The sequence below is a fragment of the Medicago truncatula genome, chromosome 8, assembly GCF_003473485.1.
Source record: "Medicago truncatula cultivar Jemalong A17 chromosome 8, MtrunA17r5.0-ANR, whole genome shotgun sequence".
Classification (NCBI taxonomy): Eukaryota; Viridiplantae; Streptophyta; class Magnoliopsida; order Fabales; family Fabaceae; genus Medicago; species Medicago truncatula.
In genome coordinates, this window is record NC_053049.1 from 42,079,719 (window position 1) to 42,103,400 (window position 23,682).

Consider the following 23,682-nt stretch of genomic DNA (forward strand, 5'->3'; position numbering starts at 1 on the left):
TTCTTCTTCTGTCCGATTTTCATCTCTCATTAATCTAATTATTAACCAACACTTATTCACATCACTATCATGTTAATTACCTATATATTGAACATGACACTTGTTTGTCCCCCTCTCCCTCCTCCATTACTTATATATTGAGCAATGTGTTTGTTTTATAAATATTTATTTATAGTATTTGATTTGATGTTGTAACAAAAATACAAGCAATTCAGTTTTTTCTTTTCATAAATTCTGGAACAAATGGTACTTAAGGGCGATATTTTCAAAGTTGTCATGACCACAAAACAACAAATAAATTCGTACGAGCATGCAATTAAACTAGATTGTGGGACCATACTAAGTACTTAATAAGCATGTCACTATAAATACATATCTTTTGATACGTAACCTTATAATATTTAATCATCATAATCATAAGGGTACAAATTTTAACCCATTCAGAATCACTTCATCTGATCTGATCTGATATGGTTAGTACATATACTTTCCCCCCGTACTAATTAGTAATTACTACTTGGCTAAGCTAATTACATCAATGTAGACAATCGAGCTTCAAACTCAGAAAGACACTTTTGTCTTTCATTTTTTTTTTCCATACATTTTTGCTCTTTTGTACTAATCTGAACAAAACATAGAAAGAAAAATAAAAAAGGTCATGTATTTTATGGCCAGTCAGGGATGTACAAAGTCTTCATTTACACCCTAGAACGTGATCTTGGAGATGTTTTTTTCCACTCCACCAAACGCTGAAGGAACTCCATAACCTGAATGATATTAAATTAATAAATCAGTAAACACACACACACACACATATATATATATATATATATATATATATATATATATATAATCATGAAATAGATTAAATTATGCTTAATTACCTCATTAGGCTCTTGTAAAGAGTATGCAGCAGCTGTGTCTTTTGGAAACTTAGAGACTAGAATTCCAAAACCTTGATCTATGTCTCTTAATTTCTGTTATGATTAAACAATTCAAAACAACTAGTTAAATTAATTCAATTATCCAAAACAGTCTACAAATACAAACAATTAAACATAATTGACTTAGTACTAATTAATTAAACACTGTTCATTTAGAAATAAAAAATTGGAGGAAAAAAACAATTAAGATCATTGGATACCTTGAATGCATCTTCATCGGTTCTATCATCACCAATATAAACAGGAAATACATCGTTACAGTTGGCAAATCCTGTTGAAAACGATTTATTAGTTAGAAAATTGATGGACAAATTAAAAAATGAATATATATATATATATATATATAGAAACGCATGGATATAAAATACAGTAATCTTATGAGTAAACTAATCCCACGAGGTGTAGGTGTCACCCTCTTAATTCTTTGTAATGGTCAAATACTTGGAATAATTATCCAACAAATCACCATGAGCAGTAGCACATTTATAAGTTTGTGCTATTATTATATGTTCTATGAAATATATGTATTACATATATGTTTGATTGTGACAAATGAAGAACCAAAACATAAAAATAAAATTAAAAACTTACCAAGTGACTCTAGCAAAAATTCGAGGGCCTTGCCCTTGTCCCATTTAATTGCGGGACGAATCTCCAATACCTGTATTAAACAATTGACATTGAAAGTTAGACATCTCTTAAGTATTTCTTATTCTTAATCCCTGTCATAATCACCTTTGAACTAATTAAATCACACCCCACCATAAAAAAAATATACACCCCCTCCAAAAAACTGATTATAAAGAAAATAGAACCATGACCCACCTTTCTTCCTTGTGTTAGACGAAGCTTCGGGTACTCTTTTAACACGGATTTTACTTGCTGTGCCAATTCAACCCATCTCTGTGTATAATAAACAACTTTGAGTTAGATCATAAATATTCTAGCATCTAAAATAAACAACACTGATTAATTGCTTTAAACTTATAATATACCTTTTCATCAACACATCTAAAATGAACAGAGGTGCAGAACTTGTGGTTCTCAACTCTGGCACCAGGAGTTGATTTTGTTTTCTCAACTAGTTGTTCGTACACCTGAAAATTAACAAAGTTAAAATAAATTAATTTTGCTTATTATTTAAAAAAAAAACTAGAATTTCATGAAGAGTTGTGTGAGTGTGACTAACCTCATTTATCATGGGAACAAATTCTCTGGCAGGTTGAAAAAGTACTTCCTCAGCTTTGTTATTCTACAAACCATAATCAATGTTAATTCATTTTTAGAATTTAAAAAATTGAAGACCTTATTCCACGGCACTATATAGGTCAAATTAAAAAAATACACTAGAGCTATTTTACTCACTTTGTTGTATTTGGACTCTTTTGTTGGCCCTTTAATATCCATGCCATGACTTCCAGCATAATATAGTTCATCCAAACGGACAAAATTGTACACCTGAAAATTGTTTGTAGAAAATAATAATAATCAATTTATTTTCATTTCAAAAGATTAAAAAATAATGATAGAAAAGAAATTGAAAGAGTCAAAGTGTACTTTATCTATGCATCTTCCAGTAACAATTGCAGTAGGAAAACACCTTGCAAGTTTCTTAACTGTTTTCCTCATCTGATATATATGTGATAGTACAATTTATTAGAAAAAAGATTTATTTAAAGGATATAAACCTGTTTTATAAACAAAGACTAACCGATTCAGACATGAAAGCACGGTCAGGGTCATCGACAATAGGTGACAAAGTACCATCATAGTCCAAAAACATAACAATCTGTTTTCCTTTTGCAGCATCCATAATTTGTTCAAACATATCTAATGCAGATGGATGGCGAAGCTGTTCGATAAAAATAATACATGTGTGAATGCACGAGTATTTTACTATCATAAAAGAAAAATATTCAGATCCAGTATTTGTTCAAATTTTTGGAGTTTTTATTGAAATATATATAACAGTGAAAACAGAGTGATGTGACGGTGCTCACAATCCAAGAATTGTATTCTTCAGCTAAAGAAGGAGAAGATTTGACATGAGTTGGAGAAGAAGCTCTCATAGAATCAATCCATGTATTGATTCTTTGTCCTCCATTGATTTCAAGATTCTTCAAAATTCTCCTCCTTGGAATGTGAACGTATCCACCGGGTGCTGCCGGTGGCTTCTGTGCCACGGTAATAGTACCGCTACCATTGATTCCGGTTTTGGTCTCAGACACAACCACATTCTTTTGAGTCATCTTCACTGTAAATCAAACAATATATTAATATCTATCACACCTTACTAAAAAAGATTGATTATAATTAAGAGTTTCAATGAAATTAAGGGTAACATATTAAACCTTAGGGTTTGTGAGGAAACAAATAGAAAATAGGTTAAAGAGGTGGGGTGTGAGAAGTGGATAATTGCAATGGAATGCAAAAGAGGAAGAAGGGAAATTGAAGAGGCAAAAGAGAGATAGGGAATATTTAGAACTAGAGAGAGAGCGAGAGAGTGGAAGTGGGGGAAGAGGACATAGGGTGTGGGTTTGATTTATAGTTGGAAAAACAGGAAAATCCAAAAGGACCAAAATTCACTGGTGGGACCCACGTTTGAAAGGGAAGTAGTATTATGACCCCACAAACTTTGCCTTACCCCGATATCCTTGAGGTCCCCGCCACCACCACCGCACTGCACTATCTATCTATATTCCTTTCTTTCTTTCTTTTTTTACACTGCTTCAAACTCAAACTACTACTATTACTTTGTTCCTAACTCAAGTCCTTTAATTCTAGAAGCTTATAATTGGTATTTAATTTTAAATTTATTTAAAACTTTTGTTTTTTTTTGTCTAATAGTGGCTGAAGCTCACACAATTAAATGTGAAGAAGTGGCGTGTCTGAAGTTCGAATCCAATTTCTACATAAATTATGCGATGTCCTTGTCAACTGAGCTGAACTCACGAGGACTATTTAAAACTTAAATGCACAATAATGTACTTCACATTTGATTTTGATTTGGGTTGATGTCCAATGATATGCCTGAGATACCTTTGAATTATAGTTTCTTTTAATTCCATGATGATATGCTCTTAACAAAAGTAGCAGTTTTCTTCTCTTCTCCTTCCAACTGATTTTCTTTCTTTTTCATTTTTTTTTTTATTTTCCGGCTAAAGAGTTAAATGACTACACGTGCCCAATATCCTTTAGCCGACTCATTCATAGGGTTTTCTACAACCTACACGTTGCATAACCGCTGTTAGTGTATTTTATTTATTCTTAATTTTTAAGTATTTCTGTATAATTCCTTAAAAAAAGTATTTCTGTATAATTTTCTTTTTTTAGTAGTATAATACATCTGGCTCTCTATCTATCTGTGTAGGGGTGAGATTTGGTCGGGTCGAGCGGAACTTTGCTTAAATAGGTCATAATTAAATGAAAAATCTACATATTCATTTGTTTTAAGTTATATTCATAGATTTCTGAGAATAAAACGATAGAACATATTTGTCCACGTTTGTTTCAAGTTTACAAAATTTATTCTTGGATATAAAACGTTCTTGGGAATTAAAAAAAAATCAAGGAAAAGGGTGGAAATAAAGTTCCTATGAAAATGAGAATAAATTTATATGTAATTACTTGTTATAATCCCTATTTTTATGGTTCCCATAAATATTATAATGTTAAGCAAACATCTTTTTTTTTTAAATACCTTGGAATAAAAATTCTCATCTTTATGTTCAAGGAATGTTATTCCTAAAAATAAATTTGGTAAACTTGAAACAAACACACCTTAAATTTTGTTTATCTGTCTGTCAAAGACTTTATTTTTAGTCGACTTAACCTTTTTTAAAGTCCAGTCTCAGCTGTTAACATATCTAAAAGCTTAATTTTTAATAAAAAATTTAAATTTCTCGTTTGACTTATTTATAAAAAAGTTAATAAGCATGTATTTCTTAAAAGACCGATAAGTTAATAAAATTTTGGAAAAGCATTTGCATCCATTTTTTCTCACTTCATAAGCATATTGTATGTATATCTAATAAAATTTTGTAGATATTGTACATTTATTTTGTAGAGATTAATAAACGTGCATTGCATAGATTTGATATATTATCTTTTATTTTTGTTGCTAACAAGATTCTTTACTTTATAATTTGAAATAAGATGAGAATAACAATAGTAAGAAATTAAGAGGGTAATATTCAGGTATGTGTACCCGTTGGAATTGAAATAAGATAGTAATACCAAAAGTTTCGTAACTCATTGAAAATTCCAAATTGAAAATAAAAAACTGCATAAAAATATATAAATTCTGGTATTAAAAATTTAAAAGAACAAAAATTTTATTAATATAATATAGTATATATAATGACACATATAAGGGCCAACGTGGTAGAAATCAAGTAACTTATATTGATAGAAATTTATTTTTTAAGACCAACAAGTGGAAAGTTTGATATTTAAACTTCAACTCATGTATACTACAAAGTCAATGCAAAATGAGTTATGCTTTTTGAGACTTATATGACAATATTTTAAGACCCTCTTTATGATTAAGATAAAAAATTTACTATTAATGTTTTTTTATAAGTTTTTATAATGTTGCCACATCAACTTATTTTGTGCGGATCATTAAGATAATTTGAATTAGAGCTTGAAATGTATTCTTAATAGATAATAGATTAAGGGTCGTTCGATTCAACAAAGGGGTGTGAGAAATTTTAATGAAGGAAAGGAGACGGGATGGAAGAGAGGAAGCTAGAAGGGGAAATATTTTAATTTAAAATATTTTTGGTTCAAAAGAAAGAAGATGAAATGGAAGAGATTTTAATTAAACTAGACCATTGACCCATGCTAACGCACGGGTCATTTTAAGAAGTAAATATTCATATAAAAATAAAACAATGTAGTTCGTTTGAATGTAAAAATTATCGTGAATCAAAGCATAATGTCAATTACGATAGACTTTGTTATTGTTCCATAATTCTAAGACGCAGTTTCTGTTACTTTAACATAACATATAATTTTAAAAGGGAAACTGAAGTTCGTTGACATGCAAATAATTTCAATAAGTAAGAAAATGAATAGTACACAAAAAAGTCATACACATTACGGAAAACTTCTTTGTAGACCACATTTGATGCAACATCGGTATAATCGCCGTCCTCGTCATTAATCAATATTTTTAAATCACCCCTCGAACAATACGTGTGAGTAAGATATGATGGTTGAACAATAAAGAGTATTACTTATTAATATTTTTGATGAGGCATTTTTTTTACTTAAGAATTGGCATGTAAATAGGGAGGACGCAGAACAAATGGATGCACTTGAAGTGGAATAAATTTAGGAAATGCCCAACATTTTAGGATAAAGATAAATACAAATAATATGAAATTAATATTCTTGATGGGGTAGTGTGTTTGACTTAAGAATTGACTTGTAAATAGGGTTTAGGGGCGCAGAACAAATGATTAAGATAGTTGACTCGGGTGAAATGTAGTAGTTACTTGAATTAGAGGAATTAGGATTTTTAGTTTGTTTCCACCCAAAACATATTTTAGAGATGTGGGTGAAATCTCTTACTTATTTGAATGAGAGAAATAAGAATTTTAGTTTGTTTCCACCAAAAAGTTATTTTAGAGATGTGGATGAAATCTCTTGGTTACTTGAATGAGAGAAATTAGGATTAGAATTTTAGTTTGTTTCCACCTAAAAAATATTTTAGAGATGTGGATGAAATCTTTAGTAGTTACTTGAATGAGAGGAATTAGGATTTTTAGTTTGTTTCCACCCAAAACATATTTTAGAGATGTGGATGAAATCCCGTAATTATTTGAATGAGATAAATAAAGATTTTAGTTTGTTTCCACCAAAAAGTTACTTTAGAGATGTGGATGAAATTTCTTAGTTACTTGAATGAGAGAAATTAGGATTAGGATTTTAGTTTGATTCCACCCAAAACATATTTTAGAGATTAGGATTAGTAATTGTTAGTAATAATGTTACTAAAAGTGTCACGAAAAAGGTAGTAATTGTTACTAATAATGTTACTAAAAGTTATGCTACTAAAATGCTTCAATAACACAACAATGCTATTAAATATAGTTTGAGGAGCACAAACACAAATATATAAATCAAAAACCAAAGCAAGCAAGGCTAAATTATTTATGAAATTCAAGGGACATTTGCTAAATTCAAAGACAAAAAAATAGATGCTTCCAAAACTCTAAGAAACTAAAACTTAAAATTCAAAGTGGAAAGGTGTTGCACAATTTATCTAAACATGGACTAATTGTAAATAACATCAAGGTAGATGGTATCATGTGACCCAACCATCGGAGCACCCCCTCTGATCTTCACACCTTCACGAAAGTTGCTTGCAAATTCATCTTGTCAAGAAGGAAATGCATAGGGGGATTAAAAACCGGGTAGGGGATACTCTTGTGAAACCTATCAGTCAACTGTATATCAAACTGTCCGTCACCAACAAAAACCAAGGTAATCCAGGCACCAAGATCGATTCCGTAAAATTCAAGAATCGCTTTCCATCCCTTTGTGAGAAAGAAATGCTCCGTTTACTTTGTCGACCAATACTTCAAACTTGTTGGACTTAGGATCAGTCAATATTGCATAGCGCCCAATTTGATCTCCAAAATCACCGCCAAACAAGTTTGGCAAGCATACTGCACCCTAAAAAAATAACAAACAAAAACATCACAAACGTTGATAAAATAGAATGCAAATAATTAAGTTTAGGTATATTTCGCAAAAAACACATACAACATCAATGTCATATTCAACGATATATTATCTGTATTTCAGTCTCAGCTTGTTGATTGCTTTGTCAAGATCGGAAAGATGGGTTTTCACCAACGGACCTACAAAAGATTAAAAGGGATTGAAATAATGATTTATACTTTACAACAGCAAGGAATAAGAGCAAAAGTCTATATATTTAGTATAAACCAGCGTGGAATGAAGATATGGTTACCAGTGAGGCAATGGTATGACAGCAAAGTCTAAATGTTTCTGGAAGCCATGTTGATTAAGAAATTTCGGTTTAAGAGAAATATATGGTTTTAGAAAGAGATTTCGGTTTAGGAGAAAGGATTAAAATATATTGGCGAGGGTTTGGAGGAGGGGAGTTAGGAGATATGGTTTATGGAAATCAATTAGATAGGTTTTAGGAGGAGTGAAGTTAGGAAATCATGGTTAGGGTTTGGAGGAGGGGAATTAGGAAATATGGTTAGGTTTTGAAGGAGGGAAAAGTTGCTAAAATATTAAGTTAAAATTAGGGCAACAAAGCTTTGTTTAGGAATAAGAAGAGTAGGGGAATTAGGAAATATTGTTAGGTTTTGAAGGAGGGAAAAGTTGCTAAAATATTAGGTTAAAATTAGGGCAACAAAGCTTTGTTTAGGAATAAGAAGATATGTTTTAGCTCATACAGGCATGAGAGAGATTTTAAAAGCAATTTACTTTTTTATGCATATAATCTTTCAAATTTCATGAAAATATAATCATCATTATGCATATAATCTTTCAAATTTCATGAAAATATAATCATTAATCAGAATGCAATACAATTTAATACTAGGAAAATGCTAGATATCAAGAATGATTTTATAAGAAAGATTCAAGAATGACATGGCACAATAATCACCTTTAGATTTCAGTCCCATTTATTAATCTTTCATAAAAAAAAATACATAACACCCACCACCCCATGATTTCCGGCCAGACTGAGATTTTATTGGCTAGCATTAATTTCAGGACTATTTCTTGATAAAATCTAAGGGTGATTATTCTGCCATGTCATTCTTAAAATTTTTTTGATAAAATCTTTCTTGATATATAGCATTACTCTTAATACTATGATTCAACTCGATAACACATTTTGTGTCAAAAAAATAAAAACTCGATAACACATTCAATGTTACTTTAATTTTCATTATACTAAACCCCAATTCAACAATTCAAAATCTCTCTGGCACATGTTATTATATAATGTTTGTTCTATTTTCATATTTTAAAAAACAATTCAGCTTTAAATTTCTCAGTTTCTATAATTGCATTTTTTTTTCATTACAAAGAGGGTTAAAAATCCGAGAAAAGAAATACTACACCAAAATTAACTTGGGGAACGTTCCTTTTTGCAGTAGCAACAACTAACAAATGACTAAATTGAGTCCAACATGACTTATAATAACAAATACCATAACTCATAGAACAACAAAAATTGCATTTTTATTTGGCAAATATTATTAAATGTCATCCCCGCAAGACGCAAGGCACGGACGAAACAAGATACAAATGGTGCTGCATATAGACGGTACACCATAACCACCTAAAAACACCCCTAAAGATAAACCCATTAAAACACATCACCACCTAAAACAAACTAAAAAAAAAAAAACAAGCATTGTAAACACGGTATCTACCACCACCCATCGTCATTACTCACCCACAAAGAACACCCTCCAAATAAAACTCCCAGACCGAAACACCCAAGCTGAGCCACATTTCGAAGAGCACCTAACCGAAGGATCAGGCAGCTATCACAAACCTCGCGACCTCCGAACCACCGAAAGAGCACAACACAAAGCACAAAAACCAACTTGAGTCAAAGAACTGACTCCCGATCTCGAATCAAAAATGATTGGCCCACCAGACTATAACACCAAATTAGCAGGGCACCCCTCGCCCCCGGTACACCAGAGAAAAACCAAATCAAGTCAAATAAAGAATGCAACTAGACCCCGACTACCGATCTCGAAGCCAAATGAACCGGCCCACCGAAAACCAGCACACAATATGTAAGACGAAAGACATGGCATGCGAAGTTTGAACAACAAACAAATCAAAAAGAAAAGGCTCAAACACAACGTGACACGCACCCTCCTAACTCCGTAAACACCTAAACCACCCGAAAAACACAAACAAGAGCTAGTGACGACGAACATGTACCCATGTAACAAAAGTTGCTTCTAAAGGAAATCACCCCAACAAACACCCGCCTCTTCACTTAAAAGACCAACCATCACCACGCATCATCTCCCCCACCACACAAACCAACACCACGGTTCAGCAGACACAAGCGAAGACAACAAGGTTGAAAGTCTCCAAGGAAAGCAGCAATCATCCCCAAAGCATTCCAAGAACAACCACAGAGAGTAACCCACAAACCAACAAAAGAGACAAGGATAACGACTCCAAACCACCTCGCCAAGAAACAAGCATCGACTTAAACACATAACAAGAGGAGATGAAACCTAACAACATAACACGGGCAGCGACGCCGGTCTGAAGCGGAAACTCAACCTAGATCGTAAACACGCACCCGCCGGTGACAAGGAGAAGGCTTCCGGCACCGAAGTAAACAACAACCAAACCAACAAGCGACAAGAGCCCACCATCACGACCCAAAAAGGACCTTAAAATATCTGAAGGTACACGAACGACTACTACCGCCAACACGGAGCGTCTACGCACCTAACCCTTTCGGGCACTATCTGGCGACTCGATATCGCACAGATGAAACAGAGCAATTAAGGACCCACACCAAAGTTACCACCAGATTGAACAAAAAAGGAAGAAAAACACCAACAGTACACAAATGGCACAACAACATAACCGACACGACAACACAAACGACACAACACGACCAACAAGAAACCCAACCACACCACCGGCGAGGTATAGGCACCCACGAAAAAACCACCTCAACAGGAAAAAACACAGCAACAAAGATGTCCCCCCGTTGTACAAACTAGATGCACAAACCACACAAAAAATGCCACCAAGTTGTTGCAACAACACAACAGCAACAACGAGCACCAACTGTATAGAACAAAGACAACAGAAACAACACCGACGGCACCAACAGCCCTAACACGAACAACAAAAGACCGGCAGCACCCAACCAATAGGCGGCACAAAACAGCCAACCACTCCTCCAGCGAGCACCCACGAAACCAACGTAAAGAGCGCCAACACCCAGCCACCCAATCAACGGTGGATCTGGATGTCGAAGAAAGATGACCGACGTCAAGACCTGAATAAGGCACCAAAACAGAGACGACCGAAGACACTTGAGAACGGTTACGAAAGAAACGCCTGAGGAGGGAGGGAGCGACGGTGGTGCGGAGAAACAACTCTCGACGCACCACCATGTCATGTGACTACATTGTGATGAATGGGTTTGGATATGGGGAGCGGCGGCTACAGATCTGGGAGGTTCTAGTGAGAGTTCAGAGAAATAGTTTTAGAGAGAGAGAAAATATAGAGTTTCCTTGCTTTTACTAATAATGTGTAATCTGCTCACTTTTATTGCTTTAAAACTGGTGTTTCTAAAATCCTTCATATAAGGGATGTTTGAAGTTTGGATTGATCATGAGGCTAAAGTTCATCCGATCCAAAAAATGTAAATATTCGTGATTCAGTTTGGATGAGTTCTAAAATATCCAATCAAATCCAATTTCATACTGTTTAGTTTGGATCAGTTTTGGATATCATAAAATTAATATTTAAATATACAAAATATGATTGAACTTTTATTTGGGTTACCATGATATCGGTACAAAATTTCCACAGTGGCTTATCAATAATTAATCTCCCTCAAATAATTTGTGGAGCACATAAAATAATTTCTCCCTTCGTAATTGAATCTTTTCAATATGTATCAGTGAGAAATCAAACATGTTACTGCATACTTTAGGGCCCAAGTCCCTTAACTTTCGGACATATTTATATCTTTTTTTTTGTCAAATAGTCTAATTGTTAGAATTTATATTTTTTAAGGTGAATAAGTGGGGTGTTCGGAGTTCAAACTCCAATCTCTGCCTATAACAATGCATGTCCCTGTTAACTGAGTTATGCTCAGTGAGACTTCTATTCTTGGTAAAACTTACAGCTTACCACTTGAACAAAAACTGACAACCTAAATAGAGAGTTTTTAAAACAATAATCAGTTCTTAAATACAACAATAAAACGAACGTTCAATGCGACATTACTAGACTTAACATTTCTTAATACTAGAAACTTGCACTCAAAGAAGAAAACCTAAAATTAAGAAAGTTAACATCTAAGAAAATAAGTACTATAACAATTCCTTAAGTGAATAATTAAATTATGGTAATTATAATGATATTCTATACTGGATACCTTTTTAGTTAGTACAAGAAGATCATAGGACGCCCATTGAAATACTATCAAGCAAAACAACCAGCTAAATGGTAATCGCATTAAGCAATACCAGCAGCCGCATGCAGCTAAATGATAATACGAAGTAATGTAAGGTCACAAATCAAAATATGCAGGGGATTGTATCAAAGACAATGCTGATTTATAAAATTAAATAAAAATAAAAACCTCAAGAGCTAGACGAATATAATTATTAACAATATCATGAAAAATTTAAATAACTTTAACACATATTTAATTAATTACTCTCTTCGGTCACAATTATAAATAATTTTTCATTTTTAGATTCAACGATTAAATAATGAAAATGATATATATTATACATCACATACATCATTTATTCAATGAATCTAAAAGGTGAAAAATTGTTTACAACGGAGATCGGATTGAGTATATTTTGCCATCTTCAATAGTGTAAATACTACTATATTTTATCTATTTATTGACATGAGATATCTGATATTATTTTTTGGTTTTATTTTCTTTTTGTGTTTTTCCCTTTTTAGTGTATAATTTATTCATGGAATCAATTAGTATGACGTACACAAATTTAAAATTGTGGACAAATTCGAACGAATGAGTAAATAGAACAATAAAGTGAATATTAATTTAACAACTAACTACCTACGCATGCGATAAAAGGTTGGCACATGGAGCATCAAAAAATAAATTGTTAACAACCACAAATTCCTACATCCATGGCGTGCACCCACGCATACACAGATACACTCACACTACTATTTTCATAGGTTCGCTAGGGCCATCGTAAGGATGCGTCTAGACCTGCCCGTGCTCATATGTTTATTTGACTTCCGCGTTAAAATAAAAATTACTCGCTCCGGTCAAATTTATAAGAAAAAAAACTTTGTAGGTTTATTTAACTAATGTATTTGACTTATATATAGATAGAATATATTAGATATTTAATGAATTTAAAAAGTTGTTTTTTGTTTACAAATGTGGCAAAGAGAGTATTTTATAATCTTTGTATTGAGCATGTCTTAAATTGATCGATTATAGGGTTAATTCCAACAAATAATACTATATATAGAAGAAACAACGTAGTATTCTAATCCATTACAACCAAAACATACAATCCAACTAAAAAGTAGGAAAGGGAAAGTCTCACAAAAGCAAATTAATTAAAGAAATTAAACGCCCACAGATAAACAAAATAAGATCAGAAATAAAAACAAAGAAACACATGAATGAGGGGTTCCACAGTGTATGCAATTGGTTATTACATTGTTGGGAAGGAAGCACAAGATAGGATAATGAATCAATTGAGTATATCCGTGAATGGAGAAATAACTTGAGCTTGCACTGTGTCCCAAACCAGTATCCAGCAGCCACCTAGCGTTAATTACACACCATTGATATTGAATAAATGTTACAAAATGCATAGAGTTTTGTTTTGTCATGTCAGTTTGTGTCTTCAGTCAAAAATCAAAATGAAGTCTAGATTATTCGTCCTATAGCTTATTGGCTTCATTCTCTTTACCTATAGTCTTGAAACTATTCCCGGAACAGAATACTGCAGCATGTGTGCGTGTGCGTGTGCTTATACGTACACCTATTTTGTCAAAAGCAAAGCAAAATAAACAAGACATGCAGTGCCACTTTTTTTCTTTCTTTCTGATTCTGTGTCCGTGTTTGTTCTGAAAAAAGGAAATTTCAATATGTACGTTATAATTATATATAAGAAACAATATGCAAATTAAGCGCATGCATGCATAAGTAATTAAAGCCACGGAATTTTGTTTACTTGACCATGTTTCCTTGCACGTCAAGTTACTGACCAATTGTGTATTCTTAGCATCTCATAATCTTAAGATTAATGATTCAAATTTTTAATGTCACGTGCTATTTGTTTGTATATATATTACACACGTATAATAAAAGCATGAGATTCCAATCTATTTAATAGTCCTATGGTCGTCTCGTTCATACTATTTCACATGCAAGCATAGCGATTTCTTATTTCTTAATTCTCTTTGGTCTTTGAAAACTCTATACTTTCGTCTATTCTTTTTGGGGTATCTTTGAAAAACATTTAAATAGACATACATTGATTCGGGCAGTAATTATTTCCATGATCCCTTTTCAACCATTAAATAGTTGTCTAGTCAAAACTGGAGGCCACAAAAGTTCTAGAAGAGTATAACAAACTAGATTCCCCAAGAGGAACGACATAAATTTATTGAGATGTTAGTATTTTGTTATTCATTTCTCATGAAAAGTAGAAATAATTATGTGTAAATGTGTATACAACATTTTCTGATAACTTTTGAAATAAGATTTTTTTTCCTCTTTTTATTGGTCAAAAACTATATGCACATAGGAAGAGAAAGTGTAAAAACACGAGAGTATAAGAGAGTTATCTAAAATTTGTTTTAAAATAGTAGTACAAATATCATTTCTTTAAAGTTGTTTATATTTTTTCTTCTTCAAAGAGTCTAGTCTTGAAACTTACACACTAAATTCAAAGAAGAAAGTTATGACAAACTCAAACTTGCACAACGTATCAAATGTCTCAACAAATTTTTACTATTCAAACTACACTTACGAGACAACCACTTAGATTTTTGTTATGTTAATTAAGACACCGTTCTCAAATGACACTACTAAAAAAACAAAAATTAGTGAGGAAAATTTAGTGAGGGAAAACATGAAATCTCTCTCTAATTCCGTCACTAAATTTTGCGACTAAAGAATATGTGAAGGATTTTATGTTTTCCGTCACTAATTTTCCTCCCTAATTTTGCTTTTCCTAGTAGCGTGGGATTCTCTTCGATGACCAATTATGTTCACTCCTACACTAATAGAAAGTGGATAGATAATAAGCTAATTTATAATTCATGAGTAATAGCTTAAGGTGTTTCTCATGGTTTGTGAACCTCGAAAATATTCTTTATTCCTATAGTGATTGTGCATGTGTTGTAGATGACCAAATCCGTTGACAAGAGACTAAATCCGTTGGCACAAAATAACTAAATATATTCGTTGGAACAAATAAGCAACATTGTTGTAACAAAAATATTAACTATTCATCCAAACTTTGTTTATATTCATTTATGAAAGCCATTAAAAAATAGTAACTTTTCAACGAGGGCGGCAAACAAAACAAATTCTAAAGAATATTCTTTTGTTTTTCTTTTTCACAGTAAGAATATTCTTTTTTTTTTTTTTTTACCTCGAACGAAGCATAATTAACATATCCATTTTACCGTCTTGATACAACAAAATTCAGAAATATTACTCTTGTCCATTTACATTTTACTGTATACGATTGTTACTTATAGTAGCATTAGCAACTAGCAAGCAACCTTCTTTCAATAAAATAAAATAAAATAGCCTCCTATTACAAGTAAGTTTTTTTTTTTTAACAAATCAAAATGAAATAAATTGTTCAAAGACAAAGTAATTTACCTCATACAAGATATGCTAAAAGTGATTAATCATTCGATGTCAGTTATAAACCTCAGGCACCTATGAAGGATGCCACCACCAAAGAGAAAGAATAAAAAAAATAAGTAGGGGGGAGAATCCTTTTAGAAAAAGTAGAGTGAGAATGAGTTGGATTGAATTAAACTTTACGAGACTTAAATATGATTTAGTTGATGTAGTTGGTCTATATATACTTCCTACGGTCCTTTATATAAAGTATTAATTCTATATATAAGAAAAAAATCTCAATTTTTAAGATATATTTAATGCATAAAAGATTTTTTTAACCATTATTTAATGTTTATCTTTTTAAAATATATGAGTGGATATATTTAATACTTTACAAATTTCTATGTGGATGTATTTATAAAAACATTTATGTAACCAAAAAAAATTATAAAAACATTCAAAAAATTATAACAAATAATAATATATGATTTTGATTCTTTTAGTTTTTCTTCTTATATAGTTTTTCTTCTTACATTAAGGTTGAGATGGAGTACATATACAACAGATACATCAAATATTTTATGTCTTTAAAAAATAAATTTTTGTTTATAATAATTAAGGATGTAACATGCATTAAACATTTTTTTCTCCTTAAAAAAATGCATTAAATATTTTCCAAAATAAAACATATTTGCATGGATCTCCAAGTCAAAGAGAAGTGAGAACCGACCGACGTGTTGTCAACGTGTCTCGTCGTCAAAGAGCCCTAAGTCGTGACCTATATCTTTACTTTAACTTAGTAGTTAGGGTCAGTACCAATAACACGTTATTGCTCGACATTACACGTGTGAATTGTTATGACTTTTGTTCTCTGCATATTTGAAAAAGAATACAAATGTTGACGGGGCAAATGAATGAATGAATGCATGGTATACAAAGGATGAAGAAAAAGAAGAAGCTCCAAAATCATGTGCCAAGTTTGATGAAATGACTCATCGTTAAAGAACAAAAACTATGTGTTGGTTTGGTCGGCTAATTGTGCTGAAATGATGTTACTTTAATTAATTAGGTCTCAATAATTTGACACCAAATGCTTCTGCCGCTTAGTCAGAAACTGGGCACATATCATATTCAATGTCTCATCTTTTATATGTCTGGTTTGGTACGCAATAGTATAGAAATATAACGTTGCATGCACTTAATTTTAGCCCTAGTTGTGTCCATATATCTATAACAAATTCAGTTAAGATGAAGGTCGCAATTCCAAGAGTTTTGTTGGGTCTAATATGCAACAACTAATTGTTTTGATACCCGATCTTGATTAATAACTCGCTTTAATTTTGAAAAATTAGGAAATGGAAATTTTTTTTATTTATTGAAGTGATTTTTTTTTGATAGCAAACAAATTTTTGATGTAGGATGTAGGGTGTTTATTTTTGTTGGTTGAGTATCCCTTATACTTTTTTTTCAAAATTACAGGTTAAATAATCTTCATACTTTTCTTATCAAATGAGATCTACTATTATGAATACAAGACATATATAGACTAAGGACTAGGAAAAAAACAAAAAAAACCCAAAACTTGACCGATATATGTAAAAGAAAACCAACGTACAAAAACCTAAAGTGATATTAATTAATGATCATTTTACAATTGTTAAATGATCATTGAAGAGGATATGTGGCCCTAATTTAATATGATTTGGCTATCCAAATCTATAATTAATTTATCATATTATATATCTTTATGTAAATTAATTTTTTTGAGTTTCTTTTTAGTCTAAAATGTTAGGACTTCGGACCGTTGGCCATTGAGCCGACGCTGATTTTCTATTAAACTTTTCTCCTTAATATGAGAAATTCTTGTGTAGGAACGAACCTAACCTATCATCCTTACAAACAATAAATTAAAACATGATACGTCGTTGTTTTTCCACCATGAATGGTGTTGGTGGTGAATGGTGATGGAAGATCACCAACTAGTGGTGGTGGAGAGAGAGAAAGGACTAGTTGATTTAATTTTTTATAATTATTTTAAAAGAAAACAACGACGTGTCATGTTTTAATTTATTGTTTGTAAGGATGATAGGTTAGGTTCGTTCCTACACAAGAATTTCTCCTTTAATATATAGTTTCATTATTTTGTTTTCTTGGATGGTTTGTGTCCTTAATTGAATTGATTCTGTTGTTAATTAATTAGCACATGGCTCCAATGGTTGAAGGTGAATGAATTGAAATGTCAACACCAGAAAACAGACACATAAAAAGGTGACATCTTTTTTAAAAGCATCCTATTATATATGTGTCGACATACCAAACTGACTATGCCTTTCATCTTTTTCTATTATTGTTTTCATAATTCAGTGATAAATTAAAGCCCACACCCAATTATAATACTACGTTTCAATTCATTCGTTGACACAGAATCCAGTCATCTATTGTATTTACTTTCTTACACTTATATATGATTTGTTTGATTCAGAAAGTGAAATGAATTTTTAAAGAAGACTATTAATTAGATGATTTTGCAATGTTTATTTTGGAAAGGATAAAATTGAAAGCAAAAGGATAAATTATATTATCATGCATGTTTGTTTGAGTGAAAAGGTGAGACGAAAGAAAACATAATCATATTGTATATATTATTGGAAAAAACGTAACTCTCACGATGGATAAGACTTTTGATAAGAGTTTATAGATAAGATCGATTCTTTATAAGGACGAGTTAAATTCAATTTCAACATAGTATCAGAGTCTATAGATTTGGACCATCCACTCTTTATATCCATATACACAAAGTATAATAGTGTTGAACATGAGATGTGTACCGGGAAAAACACCTAGTCAAGTCCCACATTGGAAATACCATACTCTTGATAAGAGTTGAAGCAAGCACACCCCAACTTACAAATTGGTTTTGTAAGAGTAAGTTAGATCCAATTTCAACATAAATGACATTGATATTTTAGATGGAAAATAAAAGCAAACATTTTTTTTACTATCCTATCATGCATATGATTTCGTTCTATAGTATAACTCATTCTTTTAAAATCGACTTGTAAAGTTAGAAATGCCCTTTATGTTTAAACCCATATTTTATTTTTATTTTTTTTTATCTTCTTTATTCTATTGGGTTAGCTCCTATTTTGTGTCATCCAAATATACAAAGTATTGGTATGAAGCTAGTCTTATATAGTCATAACATCAAGTGCATAGTGCTTAGGCATAAACACAATAATAAAAATACAATCATTTTTTTAATAACTATCAGGAAAGTACTAAGCATTTGATTTTACAATCAAGCAAGACTAGCTCATTGGTATGTACCAAAAAATAAAAAAAGAGGAAAAATAATCGAGACAGAGCAAAGAGAATAAAATATAGATAACTTTCTATAAATTTTCTTTTGATTTCTCTCCCTCTTTTTTTTTTTTTTTTTTTCAAACATGCGTATTGTTGTTATCCCATCTATCTTTTATTTCAAACATAATCAAAATTATATCATAAATCATTAATTGAATACAAATGGTAATCTAACTCATAATAAATAGTACAAAGAATATACCTATATGAAATAAAGCAAGCCCACTCTATCAGGTTTATACACCATTTTAAAAATATGAATATAGCAAGGCTTCTATATTAACTTTAACCAAGAATCATATCTTAGATGGGGATCATAATGATAACCATTAGCATATCCTACAAACACTGTACAGTATTTGTTTATGAGCCAAGTAATTTAATGTTTTGTTATCACATGTTTATAATTATCTGAATCGATTCTGTCTAGCTAGTAGCATTTCCATCTTAGGCAACAAAAGTCTTTAACTTCTTCTCAACTACTTGAGCTTATTAGACTCTAGAAAAACCTTCATTGAGTATCAAGACAGTGAAAGAATACCTCAAATGATATAAAGTTTAATCTTCTAATTAGGAATTTAGAGAGGAAAATGAGGTAATTTTTAAAACAAATATATATCATGCATCTACTTAATCAGTCCTTTTTCTGAATGCATTAAAGTTGGAGTTTCGTATGATATGCTGATGTAGGATATCTTTATGAGCCTCATAAATCTCAGTCATATTAGAAATCAGAGGATCATAGAGATGAAGGTTTATCTCATAGAAAAAAATAAGCTCAAGAACTTGGTAAACACATTAGACTTCATAATAATTGATTGATGAAAGAATTTGGAAGTAATTACACTTTGCTTTTTAAGGAGACATGTTATAGGTTATGGTTAATTTCAAGGGGAATTATATGTTGTAAATATGTTGTTGACTTGGTGCCTAATTTTTATTCAAAAGGTTTCTAATAATATGCATATCATATATATATATATATATATATATATATATATATCACTTTAGTTTTTTCAAAAAAAAATCACATAATATATCTCCATGTCCAGAAAACTTTATTGATCACATTATTTTATATAAAGATTTTAGCTAGTTAATGGGGAACAATCTTCGAATTATAGTTTCCTCAAACAAAAAAAACTTCAAATTATAGTTTTAAAGAACCAAGTTTGAGCTCATAGCTCTATGAGGTTAGCAGACGATGCATCGTTGGTGTAAATTAGTTTACATTGATGTCCAATGAAAACTCATCAAATAGGAACATAAGACTACTTTATGATAAAAAATAAAAAATAAAATTGACAAATAATTTTTTAAAAATGACGACTATATACTTAATTCTTATTGGACCTCATTAACATTGCATATCATTTTTCTCTTTGTACTATTTCACTATATATCCATCTATCTGTTTTTTAGTTTACAAATTTTGACACAAATTATCAGCATATACATGATTGTTGAGAACTTGTTATAAAGGAACGTATGCCATAATTAATTTGGAGTCAAGGACTCTAGGTCGATGGGATCCAATGGTGATTAATTGATAGATATATGAGTAAAAAAAAAACTATATTCTTTTTTGACGTAGATTTTCTTTCTGAAATGCTTGTAGGGGCCAAAAAAATGGGGTCATTTAAGCAAAGGAAAAGAAAGTGTCTAGTCCGTTTGCGCGTGGGAAACGAATGAAATTGGAGTGTCGGTCCACAGTGAGACCTACCTACGAGAATTCACTTGATCGTGACTGGCATGATTAGATTAGAGTTCAAAATATTTACGAGAAAAAGAAAGAAAGAAACAAAGTGTTTTGAATCTAAAGCGGCTTGACCAAAAACTAAAATACCTAACTGGTATAAGTCTTTTTTAATCATGAGTTTGAAGAAAAATAAATGTCCCAAGTATAATAGGACATTAAATATTGATTGACAGCTAATTGACACGACTATGAAAGCTGTTTATTTTTTAAAAAATGATATTTGTATAATCACTTTTTTGACAATATTATTTCATATATTTCTCTCTCTGCAATAAATTACTAAGAATATTATAGGAAGACAACATTTAATATTACATTGAACTTTGAAAGTAACAGTTAATTAAAAACAAAAAAATTTCATAAAAGTAACAGTTATAAAGGAATGGAAGAAATATTATATTTTTACTTTATCTTAATATTATTTTAGTATTTATGTCAATAACTCTTTTTCTTAGTAAAACTATGGTTATCTTAAAAATTATCAATCAAATGATTCGAGAAATAACACAACTTTTTTTTCCGGAATAACTGTTTATGAATATTTCCAGCTATTTTGCTCATATATTATATATATAGATAGTAGTTGGGTATTTGTCTTCTTATGATTTTTTTTTCTCTTTCTCTCGATAGCGTGTGTGATAATTAGTAGGAACGAAGACGGTAGATTAATATAACACAATATTGCTAAATATTATAGTCTTTTAGTCCTTAATTTTTGTCGAAGAAAAAAAAGTCTTTTAGTCCTTAATTAAATAACTTAAAAATTTGGACCTTATGCTATATTTAAGTAGATTATTTAACACTCAAAATATTAACGATATTAATTAACCTTTTTATTAATTTCTGTTAATATATATATATATATATATATATATATATATATATATATATATATATATATATATATATATATATGATTGTAATGTTGAGGATGATATGGATGTTACTTGCCGGGTATTGATTAGATTAAAAAACTCAATGACATAGCACTCATGAATCATCTTCATCACTGCATCCACGACAATTTGAGCAAAATAATCACTCATCCTCCATTGCACAACCAATTAAACTCTTTAATTTGTACCTTCTTCCTCTTCCGGACTTTTGATCTCTCATGACATAACCACAATTTTTCAATGATTGTTTTGAAATTCTAGGGCTTAGGAAGAAGATGACCCATGGGTTGTTAGGAGCTCATATCGAGTAGATGTAAGTAAGTGTGTCAATTCGATGCTTATTTGACTAGGTTCTCACATGTTTGTGTTTTCATTGAGAATTGGATGATGGAAAGGGTTACCTATAGGATGAATTAAGATATTCGATTATATACTAATGGATAAGTGTAGTCGTCAGAGAGGAATGTCCTACCATCATATCAGTGTCAATAGAATGAAAGCCCTCATGGACCTCGACTCTTAAAAGGAGTTGTAACGACATAAGTTTTACATTTTTTTGTGGTGGCCGGGGTTTAGAACCCTATACCTTGCATATATTATGCATTATCCATACCAACTGAGTTAAGCTCACGAGGACTCATAATTTTTACATTGAATAAATAATAAAAATTCTCAATGTAAACCTTAAATCACGAGACTCTTCTACCTAATGGATTAATATTTTGAATTTAACTCTGCTCATGGGCTTAAGTATAAGTCTTAACGTTGAGGCCCTTTACTAATTAGCTCTTTAATATCCACATCATCAATGCAACGACTACATAAACATATTTTTAAAGAAATCTCAAAAATGGCCGAAGTCATTAACATTATGAGAGTTAACGGGCTAACATGAAGAAAAATAAAGTTAAATGTTTGATCGAGTACAATTAAACAATTGAAAGTACTCGAGGAGGACTAGTTTTGCATATTACTTCAAGCTTGTAATAACGAGAATACACTACTTGCGTTGATATGTTATGCTTGTGCAACACCACCTTGACTTCATGGTTTATAAAATGCTTTAGTTGTGTCATGTGTAGATAAATAAACAACATTCAATGGAGTGCTCCTCACTGCCATTAGGCATCAACCAAACACTTTTCCCTAATACTCTAATTATTGCTTGCACATACTCCAAATTTTATTGTAAGACATTCTCTTTAACCCAATGAGCACAATCAGTAGGATCAGTCACTGTTATAATTTTCTTTTTTGACGTTAGAGGAGAGGGGGGAAATTATGGTTTTTGATTTGGGTTTAATGGAAAAAGGAGTGATATAAGTTAGATCAATCGAAAGAAGCGTAACACCAAGTTTACGTTAAACCTAAGTTAGATTGGACCTTTTTTAAAAGGAAAAATAGACAAGGTTCTGAATTTTTAGAAGTCTACTTATCCAAAATGTCGATCTAAACCACCGAAAAAAAATCTTTTAGACCTTCCAAGTGAGCATACTTAATTTAGTATAAATAAAAAAAATTAGTATCATTATAACTATCTTAAATTCTGCATTTTTTGTTAAATCATAAATTTGCTACTTAATTTTGACATATTAAAATACTTTATTGTAAAATAGAACTTAAATAGAATTTAATATTTGATAATACAATTGATCTATCAGTTTCATAATGTATATACGAGAGTCTATTGTCTACACTACTCATCACTTGAGTGGTATACTTTTTTAAGAATTTATAGTAGTGAACTTGGATTTTAAATAAATTTTAGGTCATATAAAATTACCTTCAAAAAAGTCAAATCTAACCTTAAAAGGAAGCATATGAAAAATAATAATTAAAGCTCAAACCTAGTTAAACATAGTTTAAACTAACCTACGATCCGACTCTAAATAGATGCATAGTCGGGTAAAATAATTTTGAATCAACATCAAATAAAAATTCATCATACATTCAAGTAAACCGTAAAAATATCAATTTTTACGCTTATTTTTGAAACTACAATGCATGTTTTTCTCTTGTAACTTTATAGGGATGAATTTAAAAATGAAACTATTAAAACTGAAAAATTCTATCTTTGTTGGGTTTACAAGGAATTTAAAACTAAAAATAATAAGACTCGAGGAAGAAAAT

At 31.1% G+C, this 23,682-nt stretch overlaps 1 protein-coding gene across 1 annotated transcript; it reads right to left on the reverse strand.

Annotated features, from left to right (window-relative positions):
- Positions 1 to 359: 359 nt before the first annotated feature.
- On the reverse strand, positions 360 to 3,469 carry LOC25501931 (probable trehalose-phosphate phosphatase J). Its single transcript, XM_013591375.3, has 12 exons — positions 3,296 to 3,469; positions 2,945 to 3,198; positions 2,656 to 2,796; positions 2,502 to 2,573; positions 2,310 to 2,402; positions 2,134 to 2,196; positions 1,940 to 2,041; positions 1,770 to 1,847; positions 1,536 to 1,605; positions 1,145 to 1,215; positions 885 to 977; positions 360 to 767 (listed from the first exon to the last, which is right to left on the reverse strand). The coding sequence occupies exons 2-12, from the start codon at positions 3,191 to 3,193 to the stop codon at positions 699 to 701; spliced, it is 1,101 nt and encodes a 366-aa protein (XP_013446829.1). The 5' UTR covers positions 3,194 to 3,198; positions 3,296 to 3,469; the 3' UTR covers positions 360 to 698.
- Between the last annotated feature and the right edge of the window lie 20,213 nt (positions 3,470 to 23,682).

Coding starts and splice junctions, on each gene's coding strand:
- LOC25501931 (XM_013591375.3), bottom strand. CDS start 3,193: ATGACTCAAAAGAATGTGGTTGTGTCTGAGACCAAAACCGGAATCAAT. Junction 2,197..2,309: donor AAGAGTCCAAATACAACAAA/GTGAGTAAAATA, acceptor TATGGTTTGTAG/AATAACAAAGCTGAGGAAGT. Junction 1,848..1,939: donor TTAGATGTGTTGATGAAAAG/GTATATTATAAG, acceptor TATTATACACAG/AGATGGGTTGAATTGGCACA.